Below are 23,416 nucleotides of genomic sequence, written 5' to 3'. Positions count from 1 at the left end.
TCTTTTCCTTCATTCTGGGTATCTGCTTTCTCTGGACTAAGTGCTGTTCTAACTCTGGGGTCATATCAGTGGATGACACAAGTCCTTCCCTTGTGGGCAGTCACTTCATCCCAGTCCATTAGCCTGTTCTGCACTTCCTATTTTGTCCAGCTTGTATTTCATGTTCCCTCATTTCAGTAATACTCTGCCAATCCTGTACTGCCACTCCTAGCTTCTGAGCAGCCACATCCTGCTACAGAAACCCTCCCACCAGAGCCCATTGCCTTTCTCCATAGATTCACAACCCAGATCTCAAGTGGACCCAGGATTCAGCCTGGCAACCATAACTCATCTCTCTTACAACCTTACTAATATTTAAGTCTTCACTACTGTCTTTGAGACTCCTGACCTCCTTCTCCCAGCAAATGACCTCATCATGCCACAGAAAAAAGGAGTACCCTTCCTGACATTTGTTGCCATTCTGTACTGTTGACCAACTGTTACAATGCCCTGCCTTCTACCTGTGGCCAAACTTTGCTCCCCTGGCTTGAATTCCACCCTTCCTACCTTCTTAGATTCCCAGTGCATTGGCAGGGTTCTTTTGTTCCTTCACACTTTTGTAGGGATAGCTTCTTCCTTTGAACTTCCTTCCTTCCTTTGGTTTTAAAACTTATTCCAATCTTCTGTTTTTTTCATGTAATTTCTTTTAAAGGCTATTTTAAGTTGTTAATACAGTGCCTGCTTTTTGTATCAAGTGTACCTCATGCAGATGTCTAAAGAAAAAGTTGTAATTCCACCAATACTCCCATCTCTCTCGAGGCAACCAGTGTGTATGCTGTTCAGGTTGTTGAAGACTTTTCTCTGTACTCAACACGCATGTAGGTTTTTCCACACATGGACTCATAACTAGTGGTGCTTAGTTAAGCTCCATTCTGGACTCAGAGGAATGCTAAGCCACCTGAGGTGATGGTCTGGTGTTTACCTTGTGATTAATGTATTGTGTCTCTGGGACTTGATACTGGTCTCTGCCAGAGAGAGACTCATTTGCCTTCCATCCATCTGTTCTTGTTTCTGCTTAAATGAACTTTTCAAAATGTGCTCTTGCATGCTGCACACTCACTCTGTGTAGAATGTCACCTCTGCTTTATTCCCCTGTAGCAGTTAACCCCCATCCATTCTATATGTTTAGCTGTTACTGTCCCTTTTTGCCCACAGGAATGTAAATTCCACGGGGGGACTCTGTTATGGTCCCTGCTGTTGCCCCAGAACCAGTGGCACAGAGTAGGCATGCAGTAAACTCATGTCAGGTGACAAACTGAATGAAACCCCCTCAGTACTGAAATTACCTCAGTAAAATTGTGAACAAGAGTTCAGTGGGGCTTTTTGACATTTGATGAGTGGGTCTAGTTAGCCTAACACAAATGCCAGCTCCCTTCCTGGTGCCTGCAGGGAAATTGCTGGCCTCTGACATCTAATTATACTTGACAGAATGCTCTAGTGGAGATTTAATGCTAAATGGTTGCCTGAAGATTAGTGCCATAAAAATGTTACAGTGATAGGAAATGTAATCCCTGGCTGTAATAACAGCTTTACATTCTTTGCAAGTTTAAAAATGCTGTTTGCCTAGTCCTGCTTTGAATGCTCATTAAATAAGTTTGGATTGGTTAAATTACTTGTTTTCTCCCCGTTTAATTGTTTAGGAATTGGCAAAATTGAAACATCGGTGTTTGCCCTTCTGTCAGTGATCTCCATGGGGCTTAATACTGAGTAAATGTAAATACAAGTTACCAAAAATATTTCCTGTGTCTTATAAACTAGAACTAGAGAATCTTTAAGGAAGAAAGGTTTTGGTTTGTTTTACTATTATGACATCCATTTCTTATTTACAATCTAGGTATGGTACAGACGCTTAGCAGAAAAGCGAATATTAACAGTATCAACAAAAAGTGCCTGCAGGTCATTCTGCCCTTTCTTTGAAAGAGGGTCATAGGGATTTTCTGCTGAAGGGATTTAAAATTGCTGACAGGTGTTAGAGGATTGGAGATGACTGTCTGAAGTAGATCTTTGTTTTAAGATTGCACTGGATTTGGAGAAGTGTTTGTCAGGGATAGGGGCAGTGGGACGAGGCAGGGTGGCACTTAGCTGATGGCGTGGCATTTTCATCCTGATGTCAGTAGAATGCTGTCAAGGCTTCATACGTGCAGAACCTGGCAGATGCTTGTTCAACTCCATTCTGGATTCCAGAGAATGCTAAGCCTTCCAGATGATGGTCTGGAACCCACCTTTGTGACCAGTTGCCTGTGCTTCAGGGATGTGATTTGGTCTGAATTGGTCTGCAACAGCAGAATCTCATTCTTCACACACAGCGAAGGGGCAGTACACGTGTGAGAAGAGACACAGGAAGAGCAGTGCTGGTCTGACAGGGACCACTGAAGAGGAACTGACTTCAAAGTGTTCTCTATCTTTACTTGATGGTTGTAATTTTACACTTTCTCCTTTTTGCTTTTGACTCAGAAAATTGAATGTTTTAAGCCTTTAAAATTAAAATATGTATTAATAGATCTGTTAGTTAAGCTCACAGTTGGAAATAAATCTTAAAATAAGTCAAAGAAGGAAACATTATATTAATTACAGCATTATTATTATTGTTATTACTATTTTTGAGACAGAGGCTCTCTTTGTCACCCAGGCTGAAGTGCAGTGGTGTAATCTCAGCTCACTGTAACCTCCGCTACCTCAGTTCAAGTGATCCTCCTGCCTCAGCCTCCTGAGTAGCTGGAACAATCATGCGCCACCATGTGCAGGTGTGCACCACATGCCACTGGCTAATTTTTATATTTTTAGTAGAGTTAGGGTTTCTCCATATTGGCCAGGCTGATCTCTAACTCAAATGATCCACCTACCTCAGCCTCCCAAAGTGCTAGGATTACAGGCGTGAGGCACTGCACCCAGCCCACCCAGCATTATTTGTAATAATGAAATTGTTGTTTTTTTTTTAGGCAGAGTCTCGCTCTATGACCCAGGCTGGAGTGCAGTGGCATGATGGCTCACTGCAACCTCCGCCTCCTGGGTTCAGGCAGTTGAACTCCGCCTCAACCTCCCAAGTAGCAGGGATTACAGGCACCTGCCACCACACCTGGCTATTTTTTTTTTTTGGTATTTCTAGTAGAGATGGGGTTTCACCATGTTGGCCAGGCTGGTTTTGAACTTCTGACCTCAAGTGATCCACCCACATGGGCCTCCCAAAGTGCTAGGATTACAGGTGTGAGCCACTGTGCCTAGCCAATAATGAAAAAATTTAAGAGTCCTTAAATATTCAGCAGTAGATAGGAAATGGCTCAGTTATTCAATATCAATTTGATAAAATGTTGTATACTATGAAAAACAATTACAGAGATCATGTAGAACAAATGAAAACACGAAAAATGAAAGGTATTATTAGAAATGAGAAAATATGAAATGTATACTCTTTACAGCCATATGAAATACACACACACATATATATAGGCAAAATTGAAATGACTGACGAAAACAGCTCTGTAATATTTTTTAAATGTAGAACCTGACAGCATGCTTCTAAAATTTAGAGGGAAGAACAGAAGGCCAAGAATAGCTAAGATACTCCTGAAGAACAACTAGGCAAGGGGATTTTTCCTACCATATGTCAAGCTTAATATAAAGTGGTAATTAATGTAGTGTTCTTTGGGCAAAAGAAGATTCAGATGGATCAGTGGGACCGAACGGAAAGCCCTAAGTCGGATCTGCATGCATTGAAACAGACATGCCAGAGTCGGCATTGCAGCTCAGTGGGGTGGGGGACGGGCTTGGCAATGATGGGTGCTGGGATGCTTGGGTAGAAAAGTCACAAGTGAAAAATTATATGAGACTTCTATACTATACATAATCACAAAGCAATCCCAGTGAATTAAAGATTAAACGTGAAATGCAGTACTTTTTACAATTTTAGGACTCATACAGGTGAAAATCACTAGCCTTGAATCCCTGGCCTAAGGAAAGATGTCTTATGACACAAAAAGCACTTATCATAAATGAAAAGATGGGTAAATGTGTCCACATTTAAAGTACACAAAATGTTTCCTTATTAAAAGATACCATAGGCCAGGCTTGGTGGCTCACACCTGTAATCCCAGCACTTTGGGAGGCTAGGTGGGTAGATCACTCCTGAACTCCTGATCACCTGAGGTCAGGAGTTTGAGACCAGCCTGTCCAACATGATGAAAACCCATCTCTACCAAAAAATACAAAACAATTAGCCAGGCATTGTGGTTCGCCTGCAGTCTCAGCTGCTGGGGAGGCGGAGACAGGAGAATCGCTTGAACCCTAGAGGTGGAAGTTGCAGTGAGCTGAGATCCTGCCACTGCACTCCAGCCTGGGTGGCAGAGTGAGACCCTGCCTCCAAAAAAAAAAAAAAAAATATCATAAATACAGTAATAATAAAAGCTGCAACCTGGAAGGTTTGCCCCACTTGTAGCCAACAGAAATTAATGTCTGTGGCTGGGCATGGTGGCTCATGCCTGTAATTCCTGTGCTTTGGGAGACCAAGGTAGGTGCATCACTTGAGGCGAGGAGTTTGAGACCAGTTTGGCCAACATGGTGAAACTTGGTCTATACTAAAAATACAAAATTAGCTAGGCGTGGCGGCATGTACCTGTATTCCCAGCCACTCGGAGGCTGAGACAGGAATCACTTGAACTCGGGAGTTGTAGGTTGCAGTGAGTTGAAATCATAACACTGCACTCCAGGCTGGGTGACAGAGCAAGACTTCCCCTCAAAAAAAAGGGGAGATAAGAATGCCTTGTGAAAATATGCAAAGTTGTTGAAATCGTTTAGTAACCAGGAAATTATAAATTCATAGCACACTGAAATATCGTTTCACAGACATGAGTTTTTTTTTTTCTGAGACGGAGTCTCGCTCTGTTGCCCAGGCTGGAGTCAGTGGCACAACCTTGGCTCACTGCAACCTCCACCTCCGAGGTTCAGGCGATTCACATGCCTCAGCCTCCCAAGTAGCTGGGGCTACGGACGCACACCATCAGTGAGCCTGGCTAATTTTTGTATCTTCAGCAGAGGCCAGACTGGTCTCGAGCTTCTCACCTCGTGACCTGCCCACCTCGGCCTCCCAAAGTGCTGGGATTACAGATGTGAGCCACCGCGCCCGGCCTCAGACATCAGATTTTAATATTTTAAAAGGGTTATAGAAGCACAAAACTATCATATACTTACTACTGGAGGGCTGTATCTTTTTTTTTTTTTTTTTTTTTTTGAGACGGAGTTTCGCTCTTGTTACCCAGGCTGGAGTGCAATGGCGCGATCTCGGCTCACTGCAACCTCCGCCTCCTGGGTTCAGGCAATTCTCCTGCCTCAGCCTCCTGAGTCGCTGGGATTACAGGCACGCACCACCGCACCCAGCTAATGTTTTTTGTATTTTTAGTAGAGACGGGGTTTCACCATGTTGACCAGGATGGTCTCAATCTCTTGACCTCGTGATCCACCTGCCTCGGCCTCCCAAAGTGCTGGGATTACAGACTTGAGCCACCGCGCCTGGCCATCTTTAATGAGGCTCTTTGGAAAAGAACTTGGTATTATCTCCTAGTTTATTATGCTAGAGAAACTTGAATGTGTACAGTAGGAGACTGGTAAGAGAATGTTTGTAGCAGCATAGTTTTTAATAACAAAAACTTAAACCACGTCCACTGATGGAAGAAGAGAGTCATATGTTGTAGTGTCTTCCAGTGGATACTATACAGCAGTGAGAGTGAATAAATGATAGTCATGTTGGTCATAATCTGGAGGAGCCACAAAATGATGTTGAGAAAAGTTACTGGAGAACATACAGTATGATTTCAATTATAGAAAGTTTACAAACAGGTAAAAATTAATAAATTGCTTAGGGATGACCAGAAAAACTGTAAAGAAAAAAGGGAATGTTTAATACATAATTTTGAATAGTGGTTACTTTTGGGAGATGACGGAAGAGAAACAGCTTCAGAGATACTAGAATTACTGCATTTCTTAAGCGAATTGATAGATACATGGGTGTTTGATTTATTATACTTACATTGTCTTATATCTTCTAAGTACCCTTGTATGTGTGTTTTCAAAATACTTACTAAAATAAGCAAAAATAATCTGAAACTTAATCTTTTCTTATTTTTTTTTTTTTTTTTTGGGGGGGGGACGGAGTTTCGCTCTTGTTACCCAGGCTGGAGTGCAATGGCGCGATCTCGGCTCACCGCAACCTCTGCCTCCTGGGTTCAGGCAATTCTCCTGCCTCAGCCTCCTGAGTAGCTGGGATTACAGGCACGCGCCACCACGCCCAGCTAATTTTTTGTATTTTTAGTAGAGACGGGGTTTCACCGTGTTGACCAGGATGGTCTCGATCTGTTGACCTCGTGATCCACCCGCCTCGGCCTCCCAAAGTGCTGGGATTACAGGCTTGAGCCACCGCGCCCGGCCTCTTTTCTTATTTTCATCCTTATTTTTCTTCATTCCAACACAGATATCTTGTTTTATTTATTTTTTTTTTCCCGACTGAACTTAGGAATTAGACAATTGCTTACTTTTGTGTTAAGTAGTTCAAAAGGTCAGATGGGCCAGATGCAGTGACCTATGCCTGTAATCTTAGCACTTTGGGAGGCCAAGGCAGGAGGATCACTTGAACTCAAAAGTTTGGGATCAGCCTGGGTAACATAGTGAAACCTTGTCTCTGTTAAAGAAAAAAGAAAAAAAAAAAGGTCAGGATGCTTTTTAAGATAAAGGAGGCTGGGCACAGTGGCCCATGCCTATAATCTCAGCATTTTTGGAGGCTAAAGCGGGCGGATCACTTGAGGCCAGGAGTTCGAGACCAGTCTGGCCAACATAGCAAAACCCCATCTCTACTAAAAATATAAAAATTAGCTGTGCCTGTAATCCCAAGCTACTCGGGAGGCTGAGGTAGGCAAATTGCTTGAATCCGGGAGGCAAATGTTGCAGTGAGCTGAGATCATGCCACTGCACTCCAGCCTGGGTGTCAGAGTGAGCTTTTTCTCCAATAAATAAATAAATAAACAAACAAACAAACAAATAAATAAAGCTGACTTTAGGAAATAAAAAGCAAGGCTGACTCAGCATTGCAAAGAAGTGGGTCATAGGGATTTATAGAGACTAGATGTTGTAGTTGGATTTATATGGATTAGGTTCACCATCCCTATAAATGATCCTTGGCAGTGATTTACCGTTGTTGCTCGCACTACCGCTCATGATGCTAATAATGGGGAGATGCTGTTTATTTCGAGCTTTATTGTGGACACAAGCCCTTCTCATGCCCACTTAGTATGAGGAAAACAGGAGCTCAGGGTGCCCAGACAGTATAGCTAGTTCTTGGCGGAGTTAGGATTTGAACCTGGGTCTTATCTGACTTTGGGTTTTGTGCTCTTAACCCTGTTACACTATACTGAGGCAGTCAGATGAGTTTAGCCTAAAGATCATATAAGGGGAGACAGGATAGATTCAAATGTCTGAAAAATAAATTGTAGAAGGGGGTTAGAATCTGTTCTGTGTTTCATACTGGAGGCAGTGGTGACACACACAGGAAAACAGATTTATTCTCAGTGCTAAGAAGAACGTTTTAATTCTTAAGTCTCTCCAGCAGCTGTTTATCACAGTGCGTCAGTGCCCATGACAAGGTAGGCTCTCAGCGAGTAGGTGGTCTTTCTTTCCTGAATGAAGAAATGAGGGAGGCTGGGGTGTGCATCCCCATCACTGAAACTAGAATAAGCAGACCCTGGGTATGCTTCTGTTTGGGCCACTGCAGAAGAGATCACTATGTGGGTTAGGAAGCTGGACTAAACACTTTAAGTCCTTTTCAACAAACGCTCAGTTCCACCTATCTGACCCTAGTTAGGATTCTGGGTTTCTTAACCCAGTAGTAAATGTATTTGAACTTAATCTTTAGGAAGCCTTTTGAGCCTATACCAAAACCATGGCAAAAACTAGATTGAATATTTTTGAGGATGGGACTTTTTTACTGCTGTATTCCTAGTGTTTGGCACATGCTGCATAATCATAAGTAGCATGTAATTAGTGTGAATTAAATCTGCATTGAATGAATTACTCTGGAGAGAAAAACATACTGTGGAAGAGGCAAACCAACTAGGGCAATGAGGATGTGGGGTTGTAGAGACTTAAAAAATGGATTATGCTGGGCACAGGGGCTCACACCTATAATCCTAGCATTTTGGGAGGCTGAGGCAGGAGGATTGCTTGAGCTCAGGAGTTCAAGACCAGCCTGGACAACTTAGTGAAACCCCATCTCTACCAAAATAAAAAAAATAGCCAGGCTTAATGACTTGTGCCTGTAGTCCCAGCTACTCAGGAGGCTGAGGTGTATGGATCATTTGAGCCAGGAGGTTGAAAGGATCAAGCAGTAAGGAAGAGATTGCTGTCATTGTGATTTTTATGATTGTTCACCATCCTACAGGTTTTAATTATTATTTATTTATTTATTATTTTGAGACAGGGTCTCTGTCTGTCATGCAGGCTAGAGTGCAGTGGCATGATCCCGACTCACTGCATTCTCTGCCTCCTGGGTTCCAAGTGATTCTTGTGCCTCAGCCACCCGAGTGGCTTGGACTGTGGATACCCACCACCACACATGACTAAGTTTTATATCAGATAGATAGATAGATAGATAGAATGTTTTTTTTTTTTTTTTTTTTTTGAGACAGTCTTGCTGTGTCACCCAGGCTGCAGTTTAGTGGTGCAATCTCAGCTCACTGCAACGTCCACCTCCTGGGTTCAAGCGATTTTCCTGCCTCAGTCACCAAAGTAGCTAGGACCTACAGTTGCGTGTCACCATGCCCAGCTAACTTTTGCATTTTTTAGTAGAGACGGGGTTTCACCATGTTGGTCAGGCTCTGTCGTGAGCTCCTGACCTTGTGATCCGCCCACCTCGGTATCGCCAAGTCCTGGGATTACAGGTGTGAGCCACTGTGCCTGGCCTGTATTTTATACTTTTTAGTAGAGACAGGGTTTCACCATATTGGCCAGGCTGGTCTCAAACTCCTGGCCTCAAGTGATCCATCTGCCTTGGCCTCCCAAAATGCTGGGATTATAGGCATGAGCCACAGTGCCCAGCCTAGGTGTTAAGTACTTTTAAAAATTTATTTTGTCAATGCCTACTGCAGCAAGGGGAAAAACAAGGACATTCTGTTTGACTTTTTAAAAGTAAGTTTTGGCCAGGCACAATGGCTCATGCCTGTAATCCCAGCACTTTGAGAGGCCAGCACAGGTGGATCACTTGAGCCCAGGAGTTTTAGAGACCAGCCTGGCCAGCATGGTGAAACCCTGTCTCTATACAAGATATAAAAATTAGCCGGTCATGGTGTTGTGTGCTTGTAGTAGTCCCAGCTACTCGGGAGGCTGAGGTGGGAGGATCACTTGAGCCTGGGAGACAGAAGTTGCAGTGAGCCTTGATCATGCCACTGCACTCCAGCCTGGGCAACAGAGCGAGATCCTGTCTCACAAAAAAAATTTAAGTTTTGTTTTCATTATTGTATCCCTGAGGAGTGACACCTTTTTGCCTGTGACACTGGTAGCCACCAGAAAGTACAATAGAGTAACCCATCAATAAGTTATTGACCTGTCAGTAGGCTAGTGTGGAACTGTTTTTTTCCCGTGTAAAGTCAGCTATGAACGTGAGCAAGAAGCACTTTATGTACATGATAAATTAGTACAATATAATGATGGAAAGCTTCCACTACCCCTTGGCTTCATGACAGGCATTGTGTGTGGATGCTTGCCTACATAGCTCACTCAGTGTTCTCAATAAACCCATGAGTTTGTAGCCTGAAAGAGATGCAAATAATTTCACTCGGATCTTTGAGCTAATTCAGTCTCATTTTCCCCACAGACCAGAGTGAACTCGGAGCAGGAACACTTCCTCATTGTACCTTTTGGGCTTCTTTATAGTGAAGTGACTGCATCCAGTTTGGTAAGAACGTCCTTCTCTTTGGCAGCTTTTGTGTGCAGGTCATATTAGGTCATTAAACATCTTCAGATCACCTAAGTAAATAAAACCCAAGAAACAAGAGCCCATGTTTTATATGATTAGCTCAGATAGAGAAAAACCTTTGAAAGAACTTAGAAACATTGTAACCTTGGGTTTGAATAGTTTCTAGTTAGAGTAATTTGAAGTCCCCATGGGGTGGGATGCGGTGGCTTATGCCTGTAATTCCAGCACTTTGGTAGGTCAGTGCAGGTGGATTGCTGAGTCCAGAAGTTCAAGACCAGCTTGGCCAACATGGTGAAATCCCAACTCTACAAAAAAATACAAAAATTAGCTGGGCCTGGTGGTGCGCACCTATAGCCCAGATACTCGGGAGGCTGAGGTGGGAAGATTGTTATATGAACCTGGGAGGTGGAGGCTGCAGTGAGCCGAGATTGCACCACTGCACTCCAGCCTGAGTAACAGAGCCAGGCACTATCTCAAAAAAAAAAAAAAAAAAAAAGAAGTGCTCTTGATATTTTAAATTTTTGCTTATTTATTTTCAGGTTAAGATCAATCTACAAGGAGACATAGTAGATCGTGGAAGCACTAATCTGGGAGTCAATCAAGCTGGCTTCACCTTACACTCTGCAATTTACGCTGCACGCCCGGACGTGAAGTGCGTTGTGCACATTCACACCCCAGCAGGGGCTGCGGTGAGTGGCTGTCCTGGTAGCATCTCAAGTTTAAAGCTGCTTAGTGAGAGGCGCTGCTCATTTCCTCTGAATTGCCCTTCCTTGTTTCTAGTCAGTATAACTAATTTTGTTGAATCTAACAAAAAAGTTTTACCATTAAGTTTGACATTCTTAAAATCATTTTTTTTCCTTTTAAGGGATCCATGTATCCCATTTAATTTTGAAAAACATCTAATAAGTCTGAAAATGCCTGTTAGATTTAACCATTAGGAAATTATGGCTGGACCTGGTGGCTCACGCCTAATCCAACACTTCGGGATGCTGAGGTGGGAGGATTGCTGAGCTGAGGAGTTAGAGACTACCCTGAGCAACATACTGAGACCCCATCTCTACAAAAAAGTTTTAAAATTTACCAGGTATGGTTGTGCGTGCCTGTAGTTCCAGCTACTTGGGAGGCTGAGATGGGACCATGTTTTGAGCTAAGGAGGTTGAGGTTTCAGTGAGCTGTGATCGTGCCACTGAACTCTAGCCTGGGTGACAGAGTAAGACCTTGTCTCAACAAAAATTAAATAACAGTAAATAAAAGAAAATCAGAGAGACTTGAGGGAGAGGTAGGTAAGATTTCAGGGTGTCAAAGACTCGGGAAGTGCAAAATGATGGCGATAAGCAGGCACCTTTTAGAGAAGAAGAATGGGAAAAGAAGGAGAGGGCAAGCTAGGGTGGTGGGTGGAGGGTGCTGTGGACTCAGGGAAGGGTTTTTAGGGTGCGGGAGAGTTGAACATGAGGACAGTCTGTGGGAATAAGCTGGGGAAAGGGAGAGGTTGAGCCATCCAGTGGGACCCAGTCTGGATTGTGATGGGGAGAAGAAGAAAAGGAGTGGCTGGGAGAGAGACATAGGCAGTGCAGGCCGGTGGGAGGCTTGGCTTCCCAGCTGCTCGGGAACCCTCTTCAGCTGTGCACCAAGCCTTGTCCCTTCTGCTGTGAATGGGCCACCCTGACAAAGCCCCAAACCCCTCCTTATGAAAGCAGACATGCGGGCTGTTCGCTCAATGTCATGTGAAAGCACAGTACTTGAGAAGCATGCTTTTTATCACTTATTTTATATAAGGACTTTTTGGGTTTATTGTACAGCAGATGACCTCATTGATTTAGTAATGCTGTATTGATTTTTTTTTTTTTTTGGGGGGGATGGAGTCTTGCTCTGTCATGTGGACTGGAGTGCATTGGGCACAGTCTTAGCTCACTGCAACCTCTGCCCCTCAGGTTCAAGTGATTCTTTTGCCTTGGCCTCCCAAGTAGCTGGAACTACAGGTGCAAACCACAATGCCCTGCTAATTTTTGTGTTTTTGGTAGAGATGGGATTTCACCATGTTGGTCAGGCTGGTCTTGAACTCCTGACCTCAAGTGATTTGCCCACCTCGGCCTCCCAAAGTGCTGGGATTACAGGTGCGAGCCACCACTCCCAACCTGATGTTTTAATGTCTTGTGTGTTGGATTATTTAGTTGAATATTTCCCCTAGTATATTTTTCACTTTGAACATGTGGTTCTTATGTCAACATCATGGTTTTATTAGATACATTGTTGTGTGAATGATACCATTTTTTTTTCCTGAAAGAATGCATGTCACTCCAGGCACTAAAATGTTTATGGATTTTTAAGAACCATTAATGGTACCTTTTTGACAGTATGGTTATGAACAGCTATCATGTAATGTGTTTTTGTTTGGTTTTTTTTTTTTGAGATAGGGTCTAATTCTGTCGCCCAGGCTGGAGTGCAGTGGCACGATCTTGGCTCACTGCAACTTCCACCTCCCAGGTTCAAATGATTCTCTCACCTCAGCCTCTGGAGTAGGTGAGACTACAGGTGTGTGTCACCACAACCTGCGAATTTTTGTATTTTTTGGTGGAGACAGGGTTTCACCATGTTGACCAGGCTGGTCTCCAACTCCTTACTTCAAGTGATCTGCCTGCCTCAGCCTCCCAAATTCCTGGATTTGTGAGCATGAGCCACTGTGCTCAGCCTGTTTTTAAGATTATCAAAATATTTTTGGTTGGTAAGGAAATTTCTACTTGTTTGAGAGCTGATATTATGCAAGGAGTTAAATATGGTATTCTCTTTTTAGATTAACTTTTCTCTATCGAATTGTGCCTAAAGTTAGTTTTTCAATCTTTGGAGTATGTTAATCTAGGGTCATAATGTTGCTGTCTATAGGTCTTGTCTTAGAAGACCTTCAAAAATGGCATATTCTCAGGCCACTTTGGGGAATTTTAGGAAACTTAAGGACTATATGAACACTTAGATTTTTCTCTTTGAGACTGAATTTTACTCACATACATGTAGAGAAATTATGTAAGTGTACCAAACTTGTATAAATTTGCTTTCATCTAATTTTTAGATGTTTCCGTCTTATCTACAACCTAAGATAAAAAGTACACAAAAACTTCAGGGCACTTGGAAAACCTCTTCCTTTTTTTTTCTTTGCGCAGGCTGGCTTCAAATTCCTGGGTTCATGATTCCTCCTGCCTCAGCCTCTTGAGTAGCCTCTTGACTACACAGGTTCATGTCGTCACACCTGGCTAATTTAAAAATATTATTTGTAGAGGCAGGGGTCTTCCTCTGCTGACCCTGAACTTCTGGGCTCAAGCGATCCACCTGCCTTAGCCTCTTGAGTAGTTGGGATTACAGGTGTGAGCCGCCATATCTGACTGGAAGCCTTCTTTTGAAATTCATTTAGTGCAAGGAGTCTGTGGTCTGCTCCTTGCATTAGACACAGTGCTCATTGTATAACTAAATCCAGGTTTACACAGCATTTATAATCAGTGAGAAAAAGTCTAGAAATATGTGGATTTTCTTTTGAGGTTCTGCCCGTTTCGTGATAGCTTTTGTTTTTAAGTGTGAATTGTTACACTGGAAGTCAAGTTATTTTATCTTAAGTTCATAGATTGATTTATTTTCAAGAAGACAACAAAATAAACATTTCCCTTCCCATTTTATTTCTGTGAGGAAAGCATTTACCATGTCATCAGTCGTTGTGTAACCCTGGCTTTTCCTTCCTCATGGCGACCATTTGGTCTCTAGGTCTCTGCGATGAAATGTGGCCTCTTGCCAATCTCCCCGGAGGCGCTTTCCCTTGGAGAAGTGGCTTATCATGACTACCATGGCATTCTGGTGGATGAAGAGGAAAAAGTTTTGATTCAGAAAAATCTGGGGCCTAAAAGCAAGGTCAGTAGGCCTGTAACCTGGTATTTAAATTACAGCAGAAAGAAGAACAAAGCAAAGGACCAGTCTTCTTGCCCAGCTTCGTAGAACACTCCTGTTTCTCCTCAGGTTCTTATTCTCCGGAACCACGGGCTTGTGTCAGTTGGAGAGAGCGTTGAGGAGGCCTTCTATTACATTCACAACCTTGTGGTTGCTTGCGAGATCCAGGTGGGGACAGCCATTCTAATCGCTGTTTATTTAGATGTGTCTGGGGTTCACATGGACTTTTTGATATTTGTCTAGTAGGAGAGGAGTCTTTGAGCAATCTCTTTGCCAAAGATAAGCTCATGGATTTGGGACTTGATCAGGACAAATGCTGTTTTGCTGATTTAAGTTGGCAAAGGATTACTGGACTTTTCATTTCTAATTTCTTTATTTTCCAATATGTCAGTCACTACCGTTTATGGAGTACTGGTGTGTGCCAGGCCTGGCGTCAGGTGCTTAGTGCATGTCATCTCATGCATGATGTCATATGACCGCCACAGCACTCTTTTTGAAAAAGCAGGCATAGAGAAGTAGGTAGAGACTTGCCTGCGTCTTGACAGCTGTGAGTGCCCTTCCGCTCTGTCAGCTCTTAGTTCACATTCTCCCCTCTGCCTCTTGACTTACGTCTGTGGGGTAGTGAGGTCCCAAGTCCTTTGTAGGATCCTGAAAGGTGCTCTGTTTTCTCATTTCTCTGCCAGCTTTGGGTGCCCAGTGTATTTTTTTTTTTCCTCATAACATTCTTGGAGTAGGTGCCCAATATTTTTGTCAGGCTAAAGAAAAAATTCTGAAAGTAACCTTGTGATCAGTCTGTCACTATCCATTCTATATTTTTTATTCTTACACTCTAGAGATTTGGGTTTTTTTTTTGAAACCTGCATTTTAATTCAAGTCGTCTGATCCTCTTGATCTCAGTAAAGAACTGAAGCCATGGTGTGTGTTTGTTTTGGAAAAGGTTCGAACTCTGGCCAGCGCAGGAGGACCAGACAACTTAGTCCTGCTAAATCCTGAGAAGTACAAAGCCAAATCCCATTCCCCAGGCTCTCCGGTAGGGGAAGGCACTGGATCGCCTCCCAAGTGGCAGATTGGTGAGCAGGAATTTGAAGCCCTCATGCGGATGCTTGATAATCTGGTAAGAATGGTGCCACCACTTGATGATAAACCTTTTGTTCTAAAAGCACCAGTGTTGGTGTTCTCATAGCAAGTGAGATTGCTGTCTTTATGCAGTATCCGAATACTTTCACCCTCAAAATCATGAAGAAGCACTAGGGTGGTTTAACTTCTAAGGTAAATTACAGTAAAATATAGAGTTGAAGGTTTCTGGTGTTGTTTTTTTTTTTGAGACTGAATCTCCCTCTGTCGCCGGGTCTGGAGTACAGTGGTGTGATCTCGGCTCACTGCAGTCTCCGCCTCCCAGGTTCAGGCGATTCTCCTGCCTCAGCCTCCCAAATAGCTAGGACTACAGGCACACGCCACCACACCTGGCTTATTTTTGCATTTTTACTAGAGACGGGATTTCACGGTGTTAGCCAGGATGGTCTCGATCTCCTGACCTTGTAGTCCGCTCACCTTGGCCTCCCAAAGTGCTGGGATTGCAGGTGTGAGCCAGCACACCCAACCTATTTTGTGTTTTAAAGATGGCCTGGTGTTTGGACTCAGTGGGGACAAGAGCACAGAGAATTAATAAACTGCTGAATGACCAGCTGCGTCAGCTCAGTCCCCGCCATCCCACAAGCAAGCGATAGAGGTGGGGCTTTTGAAATTAGTCAGTCAGGTATTTAGGCTTTTGTCTTAACAGCAGGTCCTAGCTGTTTGGGGCCAGGTTACTGTGTTCCATGAATATCCACCATGAGGGAGCCCCTGAGCTGCTTATTGCATGGTCCAGAAGGCGAGCTTGTGGGTCGTCTAGCGCACAGGGAAAGTGAGCCCACACTGTGATTCGAGGACACGCAGGATGTGTTCTGTGTTACGGGATTGCCTTGAAGGATTTCATCCTTTTGCAAGGACTGGAAAGAAAACTTTATGTAGAAGGTAGCCCTTGGAAATGACCGCAAAGAACTAGTAGGATCTTAGCATGAGTTTGAAAGCCTGGAACAAAAAAATGGATGAAAAAGGATGAAGAGGCCACAGCACAGCTAAAGACATGGTAGTGGGGAGGTGGGAACATGCACTGTATGGTGTGCCTTTCAGGTTCATCTTAATTTCACCAGAATCATTAAATACTCAGTTCCTAGAACTGTATTAGAGTACTGCCTTTGGGTCTTAGTCCCTTAGCCACATCCTCAGACACAGGGCTCTGGAGCAGATCCCTTCCATGCTGCACGATGGTCCATCCTAATGCCACATGACCTTACGAGGTGTAGATGCAAGGACATGTCAGTGCGGGGAGAGAAGGCTCCAGAGGGGCCAGTGTCCTTGTGTGCTGCCAGGCAGTACTGGACAAGTGGGCACATTCCAGCCTAAGACAGGTGTGGCCCTTGGATCACAGATCACAGATGAGATGGGTGGCTTCAGGATGCAGGAAGTTTAACTTTCCTGAAGATTTTGGAATAAAAAGAATTCATAAATCTGATTTGGGCTATGCAAAATGTTTTTACTGAAATTCTTTGCACTTGGGAAGAATATTGTCCACTAGAAAGGAAGAACTGAGAGTTTTCTGCCTGGGCATGATAGTCACAGGAGTAGACTCAGTCAGAGACAGAGGGATGAACAGAGAAGGCAGAGCCTAGCATAACCTTTGAGTTAATGTAATCAATAAGATTGATGGCATTAATTGACTATCTACTGTAGAATCATGAACAGGACACAGTTCTTGCCTTCAGGAGTTTATGACCTAAGAAGAGAGATGGACAAACTAATCCCAAGTGAGCCCTGCCCCTGTGATCTGCGAAGTCATAGGCATGATGAGAGTTTGCAGGCAAAGATGGGTGCCGATTGGTCAAGGAAGTAGGGAGAGGAGCAAAAGCTCACAAAGAAGGCTGAATAAGCAGTTAGAGTTGGGTGGCCAGCCAGGGCGGTGAAGCTGCAGGGAATTCACAGCTGGAGAAAGCTTGAGAGTGGGGCAGCCATACCCCAGGTGTGTGCATCAGGAGCCAGGTCATTCGGCATGGCTGCGCAAAGTGGGGAGGGCTGGGGTTGGCCCAGTCACACCGGCCCTACCTCCTGGTAAACATGGCGACATTTCGCTGCTCCTCTACCTAAAGTCATGTAAGGAAGGGGAGAGAAGAGGTCACAATGCACAGCAGCCACCACAGATGCAGAAAGCACATCCTAGAAGGCAGAGAGGGGGAAGTCAAAATCAGGCAGAAACTGATTTGGTAGGGAAAGAAGATAAGGGAGAATAATTAGTAAGTAAAACATTCATTACAAAAAGTATCATGAATGTTTATTCAGTGTCCTTAATGTGCACAGATTACTTGTTTTAATATTAGAAGGCCATATAGTTTATAAGATATAAGCTAGTTCCATTTTGGCCGGGCACAGTAGCTCATGCCTGTAATCCCAGCACATTGGGAGGCTGAGGTGGGTGGATCACGAGGTCAGGAGTTCAAGACCAGCCTGACCAACGTGGCAAAACCCCGTCTCTACTAATCATACAAAAATTAGCCAGGCATGGTGAGGCACGCCTATAATCCCAGCTACTCAGGAGGCTGAGACACGAAAATCAATTGAATCAGGGAGGCGGAGGTTGCAGTGACCGAGATTGTGCCATTGCACCATTCCATCCTGGGCTACAGAGCGAGACTCTGTCTCAAAAAAAGAAATAAACTAGGCAGCAATCACTAATCATAGTCCATGTTTTAATTTAGCATCGGGATTGGCATATATGTTGTTTGCTAATAAATGAGCAGGGTAGAGAATAGTTGTCAATTTCCACACTATAATATATATTTCAGCCGAGCACAGTGGCTCACACCTGTGATCACAGCACTTCAGGAGGCCGACGTGGGAGACCAGCCTGGGCAACATCGAGAGACTCCTCTCCAGGAAAAATAAAAGAGTTTTTAAAAAGAGAGATATACTTCATTTGAACTTTTACGTTAGAAAAAAATGCTAAATTGTCCCCCCCCAAAAAAAACCAAGATATAATTTCAGTTTCTTAAAGAAGGAGCAAATCCATATATTTCCTTCCCCCCTCCCCTCCCCTCCCCTCCCCCCCCCCCCCCCCCCCCCCCCCCCCCCCCCCCCCCCCCCCCCCCCCCCCTCTCCCCCCTCCCCCTCCTCCTCCCCTTCATGATGAGAGATAGGATCTCATCATGTTGCCTAGGCTTGTGTTAAACTCCTGGGCTCAAGCAGTCCTCCCACCTCAGCCTCCCAAAGTGTTAGGATTACAGTTGTGAACTACCACACCTGACCCAAATCCATGTTTTTAGCTAGATAGTAGTTCTAAGGTCTGAGTTACTTGTGATTTTGGTTTAACACCATTTAAAGGGGAAGAATAAACAAAAATCAATATGGTGTCAGGATAAAACGATGTTGATGAGTCCTGGGTGGTTTATTCTGTAATAGTGGAGATTACTCAGAGTCCTGGCTCTTTAAGCAAGAGGAAACATAATAAGAACTGTGTTTATCTGCAGGTAGTCTTTTTATGGCTGAGTCATTATCTTTCATTATTTCTCAACAAAGCGTGCTCAGAAATGGGAAAACTGCCAATATAGATATTTACCTTATCTTTCTGAGAATAATTATGAAAATAAAACCCAAAACGACTCCATTAGTGATTTACCTTTTTTAAAAATGTAGGCCAGGCACAGTGGCTGATGCCTGTAATCCCAGCCCTTTGGAAGGCTGAGGTGGGCAGATCACTTGAGGTCAGAAGTTCAAGACCAGCCTGGCCAACATGGTGAAACCCCATCTCTACAAAAATTAGCTGGGTGTGGTAGTGGGTGCTCGTAATCCCAGCTACTTAGGAGGCTAAGGTGGAAGAATCGCTTGAACCTGGGAGGTAAAGGTTGCAGTGAGCTGAGATGAAGCCACAGTGCTCCAGCCTGGACGACAGAGCAAGACTCCATCTCAAAAAAAAAAAAAAAAAGTATCATGGGAGGCTGAGGTTGCAGTGAGCCAAGATGGCGCCTCTGCACTCCAGCCTGGGCAACAAGCGAGACTCTGTCTCAAAAATAAATTTAAAAAAATAAAAATAAAAAACTACATTGAAAGAGTGACTGGTAATGAAGGTGGCTCCCAAAGAAGAGCAGTACCCAGAGGGGAGAGAGAGGTGAGAGGACTTTCTAGAGTGCCACAGTCAGCAGGGCACAGGCCACTGAAGGCGCTTGTGTGTCTGGCCCCATGCAGTTCTTCCAAGTCCTGATTCTCCTGTGATGTATTGTGAAGGTGCTGGGAGTGACTTGGTTCAGGTGTGAATCTGCAGCAGACAGCTCTTCAGCATCCCTTGTGTTACCTCTCTGTGCTGTGCAGCAAATCATTGCAGACCTGGCAGCTTCAGACAGCAGCCATTTATTTCACAGCTTCTGTGGGGCAGGAGTCCAGGCTCAGCGAACTCATCCTAGTGTCTCGTAAAGGCTACATTCAGGGTGTTGGCTAGTGTTGGGTTCTCATTAGGAGGCTGGACTCAGAGGATCCACGTCCAGGCTCCTCCAGACTGGGGACAGAATTCCTTTTCTTAAGGCTGAAACATTCTTGGCAGCTTTGCTTCTTCAGAGCCAGCAGTGGAGAGAGAGACTCTTTTTTTTTTTTTAAATTATTTTCTAGTGTATGCTGGGGTGGAGGCACATGGTAGACACCTGACAGCAACCAGCATACTCCTGAGACTGATCTTTAATGGCAGACATACCTGACAGCAATAATTTAAGTGAGAGAGACTCTTATAAGACAGGTGCGACACTCTTCTGTGATTCATCCCATCACCTTTGGTGAAGCAAGTCAGAGATCTCATCCATGCTCAAGATGGGAGGGGATTACAGGAGCTGGGGGCCTGGGGCCACTATAAAGTCTGTCAGTCACACCGACCGAATGACAAGCACTGGCCAGGAGAGATGCAGAGGACACCGTCCCTGCCCTTAGAGATGCTGTCTGTGGGAGGACTCTGCTGACAAGTTGGTCCAGCAGAGGCTTTGTAAGTGGAGCTGTCTTTTACCACAGAGCACATGGTCACGAGGCAGAGCTGGAGGTGAATTTGAATGTTGTTATATTCAGACATAAAGCAATTTTGCTGAGAACCAGTTGTCATGAGATATTTACCTTACTTAAGATTATATTAAACTGTAACTTAAAAGGTAAAAATATATAAGTAGGTTGATGAATATAACCTGCTCAGTAGCTGGCAGCAAGTAAGCCCGGTTTGGGTTTTCAACTTTAACTTTTTGTTGAAATAAATAAGCCCCAGGAAAGTACACATACTGCAAGTGTTCAGTTTGTTAATTTTTAAAACTGAGCCCCCTGTATAACCAGCAATCAATAAGAGCAGTGGCAGCAGCACTGCAGAACACCGCCAGCACCTCTTTCAGTCGCTTGCCCTGTCCCAGGGGTGACAACTGGCCTGTCTCCCAGGACAGCCAAAACAAAGGTTGCTTTGCATCTTCTGCACTTTTAATGAATGGAATTACACAGTATATGTTCTTTGCAGGTTGGTCTCTTTCACTCAACATTGCCTTCAGGAGAGTCATCCATGTGGTTGGGTTAGAGCACAGTGTTCATTCTCATTGCTGTCGCACAGGCCACCATGCAAAGACATTTCCCTACCCATCTCCTATATGGATGGACTTTTGGGTTGTTTCCAACTGTGGTTTACAAGGAGTAGGGCTGCTATTCACATTTTAGCCTGGCTTTTTGGTGTTGGGTATAACATGAGGAGTGGAGTTGCTGAGTCATAGGGTATGCATGTGTTCAACTTTATGGATACTTCCACGTGATTTTCCAAAGTGAAACCCTGTTTTGAGATCTGAATATTGACTGTCTTTCACTCTCCTTCGACCCTAGGGCTACAGAACTGGCTACCCTTACCGATATCCTGCTCTGAGAGAGAAGTCTAAAAAATACAGCGATGTGGAGGTTCCTGCTAGTGTCACAGGTTACTCCTTTGCTAGTGACGGTGATTCGGGCACTTGCTCCCCTCTCAGACACAGTTTTCAGAAGCAGCAGCGGGAGAAGACAAGATGGCTGAACTCTGGCCGGGGTGATGAAGCTTCTGAGGAGGGGCAGAATGGAAGCAGTCCCAAGTCGAAGACTAAGGTGTGGACGAACATTACACACGATCACGTGAAACCCTTGCTGCAGTCTCTCTCGTCCGGTGTCTGCGTGCCAAGCTGTATTACCAACTGCTTGGTCTGTGCCTACCTTACTGTTCATAGTTAGATGACGTAGAGCAAGTTGGGTAGCTGGGGCTTCGGAGGCTTTGGGAATCCAGCCTTTCTGACCCTGGTATAAAGCGAACCTTCCTCATTCACTTTCTCATAGTCTGAACCTAAGTCCACTGAATGCATTACTAAAATTCGGGTAATACTATCTGCTTGAAACTGCTTAAGATGTAATGTAACTCCGCAATAGTTCCAGTATATCTCCATATGTAGCAAAAATACAAAATAATTTACATGTATTAACCTACAGATAGGAACTCTTCTAATTCAAATTGTATTCAGGGACTCTTAATACTTCATGCACAAAAAGACACTTCAGTCCTAAACCTGATATTTTAGTGTTGTGAACTCCAGTGGTTTCAAGTCCCTAAAGTTTCTTCTTTAAGTCTTCTGTGTTTTCTTAAGCAGTTTTTCTTCGTGGCTCCCTGGCGTGTTCTCTGCTGACCCTTGTCCCCTGCCTTAGTGTTATTCCCCTGCTTTCTATCCCAAAGCCTCCGAATGCGCACCCCCAGCTGCCCTCTGCATGGACTGTTGCATGTGAGTAGACGGCCATAGTGGTGAGTCGTCTTCTGACTCCTGCTGGGTGCGGCATGACCGAAGTGCAGCGCAGGCCATCTGCAGGCACCAGCGACAGACGCTGCAAGGGGTGCTCCGTTTCAGCATTAATCCTGCTCAGTTACTGTTTGCCCTAAGAGGTGCTCCCATGTCCTGGTGCTGAGACCTCCTCTGAAGATTGATCTTTACTCCTCCTGTAATCTACCTCTGACAGTCCACCCAGCTCTGCTTTAAACTATAGGAGAGGCCCATTTCCAGAAGCCCCTGGAATGGAGGAGACAGAGGCTGAAGCAGACTCAACTATGCATGACGAGGTCTAGCGAAGTTCAGTTGAAATTAGATTAGATGCTCCTAAAACCATGGGCAACCAAATAAATAAAGTGGGGCTTTCTTTTCCCCTTATAAGAGTGTTTTACATTATAGATTTATTTAAAGAAAAAAAGTTTTATCTTCCCCAGGTGGTCCTGGTGTTTTCCTGACGCAGTTGGTGAGAAGCCTTCATGCTCCTGAGCAGCCGTGTCACCTGGGCAGGGACCCTGTGTGGCCATGGGGCTCCGAGCATGGGAGTGTGTCTCTCTTCTCTCCTCCTGCCCTCCTTGTCTCCTTTCCCCCCTCTCTCCCTCTCTCCCCCCTTTCTTTCATTTCATTTGTGTATTTTTTACTTGTTTCACTTGTTAAAGGAAGTGGGCCTTAGAAAACAAACAAAAAACCCAAAACACCTTTCTGCGGCCGATGTGAAGCACAGTGCTGAATTGCCTTGAGGAATTTTTCCAAAGTGTTTAGGCAGCAGCGGGAGTTTTATTTACCATTAGCTTACAAAATGGCTAGTCACTTCAGGCCTTTTAGTCAATGTGTACATCCAAGAGGAGACCTTACTCCACATTTAAATGTGTTTCTTATTGTTCTGGAGTGAAACAGATTCCATGCAGTGTACCCAGGTTGGTATATTTTAATTTATAATGATTGTTGTTACTTTCTCAAATGTGTTCAAGCTTCTGAGGTTGCTGTTTGAATGTTTTGACTAAAAATTATTTTTAATGAAACGCTGGAGTTGTTTTTCTCTGAGAAGATAACCATCAGTGAGTACCCGCACCTCCACGCCCATGTCACACTCTCCTCGCGGTGGCTCAGCATTTGACGGTTTTGTTGCTTTTTAAAAAGTTGTATCGTTTATGGCTATCTTATTGCCTCTCAAAAATATTCTGAAAGGCATAACATTTGCTCTCAAAGATGGGCTTGTTTTAATGTTCAGTGCCTACTCATGCCTTGGAATTTGATTAAAAATCTCACAATTGATTGGAGATCCAAAAAAACTTTATGAGTGGAAAGCTCAGCATGCTGACGAGATGCACTGATACTAAAGCAGCCTTTAAATATTAAGGACTCATGAAGCGCTTCAAGTTTTTTTGGGATATTTTTGTAGCACTCAAAAATATTAAGTTATGTAAAATATTCGACATCACCAAACACTTCTTCCAGGTAGCTACTGTGTAAGTGTTCATACAGTAATTTTCTTGGGTTGAAATAGTTATGCAGACAGTGCATTCCGATGCTGTCTTTTATTTTAATGCAAAACTTTGGTGATGCCCACTCTTGCCTCATGGTGTAGGCTCCTCCCTACCCCTGGGTAGTAGCATCACATTGCTTT

At 44.1% G+C, this 23,416-nt stretch overlaps 1 protein-coding gene across 23 annotated transcripts in view; it reads left to right on the top strand.

The window, feature by feature from the left end:
* ADD1 (adducin 1) overlaps window positions 1-23,416 on the top strand; it is a 95,359-nt gene that overhangs the window by 57,171 nt on the left and 14,772 nt on the right. For 14 of the 23 annotated variants that reach the window (XM_037733399.1, XM_037733394.1, XM_037733402.1 and 11 more), the window contains 6 exons: window positions 9,890-9,970; window positions 10,531-10,680; window positions 13,739-13,882; window positions 13,988-14,086; window positions 14,856-15,032; window positions 20,837-21,181. In XM_037733399.1, the coding sequence (XP_037589327.1) occupies window positions 9,890-9,970; window positions 10,531-10,680; window positions 13,739-13,882; window positions 13,988-14,086; window positions 14,856-15,032; window positions 20,837-21,181 (996 nt within the window). The remainder of the gene's footprint in view (window positions 1-9,889; window positions 9,971-10,530; window positions 10,681-13,738; window positions 13,883-13,987; window positions 14,087-14,855; window positions 15,033-20,836; window positions 21,182-23,416) is intronic. The other 9 variants (XM_037733400.1, XM_017514305.2, XM_017514302.2 and 6 more) reach the window with 1 other exon arrangement.

The sequence above is a fragment of the Cebus imitator genome, unplaced genomic scaffold (genome assembly GCF_001604975.1).
Source record: "Cebus imitator isolate Cc_AM_T3 unplaced genomic scaffold, Cebus_imitator-1.0 Scaffold522, whole genome shotgun sequence".
Taxonomy (NCBI): domain Eukaryota; kingdom Metazoa; phylum Chordata; class Mammalia; order Primates; family Cebidae; genus Cebus; species Cebus imitator.
Note: the sequence above shows the minus strand (reverse complement) of the source record. Positions and strands in the feature narration are given on the sequence as shown.